This window comes from Pagrus major, chromosome 21 (genome assembly GCF_040436345.1).
Source record: "Pagrus major chromosome 21, Pma_NU_1.0".
Lineage (NCBI taxonomy): Eukaryota > Metazoa > Chordata > Actinopteri > Spariformes > Sparidae > Pagrus > Pagrus major.
The window spans coordinates 30700561-30703857 of NC_133235.1; the positions used below are offsets into that span (position 1 = coordinate 30700561).

The 3297-nt window shown below is 47.4% G+C and overlaps 1 protein-coding gene across 2 annotated transcripts in view; it reads left to right on the forward strand.

The window, feature by feature from the left end:
- The first annotated feature begins 1946 nt into the window (after window positions 1-1946).
- Window positions 1947-3297, forward strand: part of trim55a (tripartite motif containing 55a) — an 11873-nt gene continuing 10522 nt past the window's right edge. Inside the window, exons 1-2 of one of the 2 annotated variants that reach the window (XM_073491925.1) lie at window positions 1947-2213; window positions 2860-3032. In XM_073491925.1, coding sequence (XP_073348026.1) covers window positions 2094-2213; window positions 2860-3032 — 293 coding nt within the window. In that variant the 5' untranslated portion in view covers window positions 1947-2093. The remainder of the gene's footprint in view (window positions 2214-2859; window positions 3033-3297) is intronic. The other variant, XM_073491924.1, reaches the window with a different exon arrangement.

Sequence of the window (3297 nt, forward strand, 5' to 3'; positions counted from 1 at the left end):
AGCCGGCAGGAAACAGGAAACGCATCACTGCTTCAGTGATCCACCTGAACCTGAAGACTGCAGGAGGGTCTGAAACTGTCTCCACCACTTCACTGTCACAGCAACAGTCTGACATCAGCAGCTCTCATGTTTCATCTCTGAGTCAGCACAGATACACAGCCAGGCCAAAAGTGTTCATCTCCTCCTCCTGATGATATAAAGTCAGGCTCAGTCATCATCTCCTCCTGATGATAGAAAGTCAGGCTCAGCCATCATCTCCTCCTGATGATATAAAGTCAGGCTCAGCCATCATCTCCTCCTGATGGCTGAGCCTGACTTTATATCATCAGGAGGAGATGACTGAGGTTAATGTTTGGGTGAACTGTTCCTTTAATGATTATATAAACTGCACTGCAGTCTTACATTAATATATTTTATTGAACTAACACTCTGACTGGTTGTTTGATTTTCTGAGTTATGGAGAGGCGGAGCTTAAAACAGCAGGATTACATGTTCAGACTGTTAATTAATTATAATAAAGTGTTTGACTATAATCATAATCATCGATCATATTGATGTCGTCTGTGTTGATGTAAATATTGTTTGGATCTGATTGGTTTGTTTGTTTGTTTGTTTGTTTGTGTCTGAAGCTTGATGATGTAAAACCTGAAGTCTGTTTGAAAATAAAACCTGGTTTGTGACATAAACACCTGTGATGATGTCATGTGATGATGTCATGTGATGATGTCATGTGATGATGTCATGTGATGGGGGCACTGATGGTTCCTACACTGACGCCAGCAGCTGGAGATCATCAGACATGTTTCAGTGTCTCCTCGTCAATATATTGATTATTGGACTTCAGACATGTTTCTGATTAAAACAGTTCAGAAACTTTAATGAAGTTAATTTGTGTTTTAATGAAAGAATTTCACTGCAGGTTGAGTGTGTTAGATCATCACACCTGATTCAGATGAACGAGCTGATTGGTCGACTGATCCAGAAGAATCAATTCTCCCAATCCAAATGTTCCTGCTCTGGATTCTTCTTCTCTTTATTTCATGATAACAGTTGGATATCTGTGGTTCTGATCCTCAGCAGAGACTCAATGGACTCACAGGACCTGTCAGAGAGGTGGTACTGATGATGGAGCTGTCCACATCACTGCTGTGTGTGATGTGTGTGTGATGTGTGTGTGATGTGTGTGTGATGTGTGTGTGACAGTGATGAAGGCATGAAGAAGAGGAGGAGAAACGTCCAGATGTTCTACTGAACATCTGCACTGCAAAAACTCTTGGAGCTGCTTCAGGTGGTCCACATGAACACGGGTATCTTTAAGAACACGGTAGTTCCTCTTGTCTCGTCCACACCAACGGTATGAAAACACAAAGCAGGCTGTCAAGCCGACACCAGAGCAACAGGTGGTGAATCCAATCAGAAGAGACAAGCCAAGACGCCCTGGTCCTCCTGTCCACACAGAACCACTGAGAACATTGTTCTGAATATCTTCACCCGGCCGGAGTGAAGCTCCGTCTCCACTGACCAGAACACGTTTACGTGTACGAGAAGCTGAACGCACTGAAGTTCCTCTGCTGCCTCGAACAGACTCAGACTCCAGAACTTCTGCTGAATAAAGCTCACTGCACTGACAGCACCTTCACTCGTACTGCAGTATTTCTACTCACTTGTACTGCAGTATTTCTACTCACTTGTACTGCAGTATTTCTACTCACTTGTACTGCAGTATTTCTACTCAGTTGTACTGCTACTTTGGTACCTGTACTCCAGCAGGAGGCGCTGCAGCCTGCTCTGCTGTCACTCTGTGGACTGTCCCTTTAATAAACTCTGTCCTGCTCACTCCGCCCCCTCCTCCCCCTCCCCCCTGCTCTGTCATGCCTCCTCGTGACCTTTGACATATAAGGGCATGTCGGCACGGCAACGGCTGACGTCTGTCAGTCTAAAAACAGACCAAGTGTCCCTCAGTCTGCGACCGCCGGCCTCAGCAGCGCTCCTCTCTGCTCCTTCTGCTTTATTTTCTTTCATCTCTGGGACACCTCGTCCTCCCTCGTCCTCCCTCGTCCTCCCTCGTCCTGTCGGGTGAGTCTCTGAGCATCATGGACAGTCTGGAGAAGCAGCTGATCTGTCCCATCTGTCTGGAGATGTTCACCAAGCCGGTGGTCATCCTGCCCTGCCAACACAACCTCTGTCGCAAGTGTGCCAACGACGTCTTCCAGGTGACAACACACACACACACACACGTGAGGACACACACTTTAAAGAGACAGTGCACCTGAAAGTGTGATGATTATTCCTGAGGTTGTGTTGTGTACTACACCTTTAGATCATCTCTCTGCTGGTGCGTTCAAGGACGTGGGGAAAACAAACTTTTTATTTCAAACGATGAGAAAAGTGAAGCTAACTTTGGACGAACTGTCTCATTAATCACAAACACTTTATTTTATTCTTCTTTACTTTTCATCCATTTCGTCCTCTGAACACGTCTTTGTTCTTCCTGCGCTGGTGAGACGTCTGTCCTCAGGTGTCTCCATCACCTCCTTCAGCTTTTTTATCATTTCATCTAAAAGTCGTCCGTCCTCGTGTCCCTGACTGTGTTCAACTGATATCTTCTCTGTTTCTGCCTGCATGTGTGTGTCTGTGCAGGTGAGGTCTGTGTGTGTGTGTGTGTGTGTGTGTGTGTGTGTGTGTGTGTGTGTGTGTGTGTGTGTGTGTGTGATGTCACTGAGACAATAATCGGACTGAAGTTTGACTCGTTTCATTTTGTTTTCATTGGAACAGAATCAGGAAGTTGATGTGTGTCAGTTGTCAGTCTGTGTTCCTGTTATAAACCCTTCTTCCTGTGTGATGCCCCGCCCCCTGCAGGCGTCCAATCCCTACCTGTTGACGAGGAGCGGCTCCACAGTGACGTCCGGCGGTCGTTTCCGCTGCCCGTCGTGCCGACATGAGGTGGTTCTGGACCGACACGGGGTTTACGGGCTGCAGAGGAACCTGCTGGTGGAGAACATCATCGACATGTACAAGCAGGGCAGCACCAGGTAACGGAGCAGAGATCACCGGTCCTCAAACGCTCCAGATGTGTTCACTGACAGGTGCTGAGCTCGGTCCGTTACTGGCTCACCTGGCTCTGGTTCTGACCCCGCCCCGGGTATAAAAACCTCCTCCTGATGAGCCAGAGCCCCTGTGTTAGCGGTGTGAACACCAACACTCCCCTGGTGCCCTGAACTCCCAGTACCAGCTAATACGGCCACTAGCTGCTGCTAGCGGACTATCCAACTCTTATCATGAAATAAAGAGAAGAAG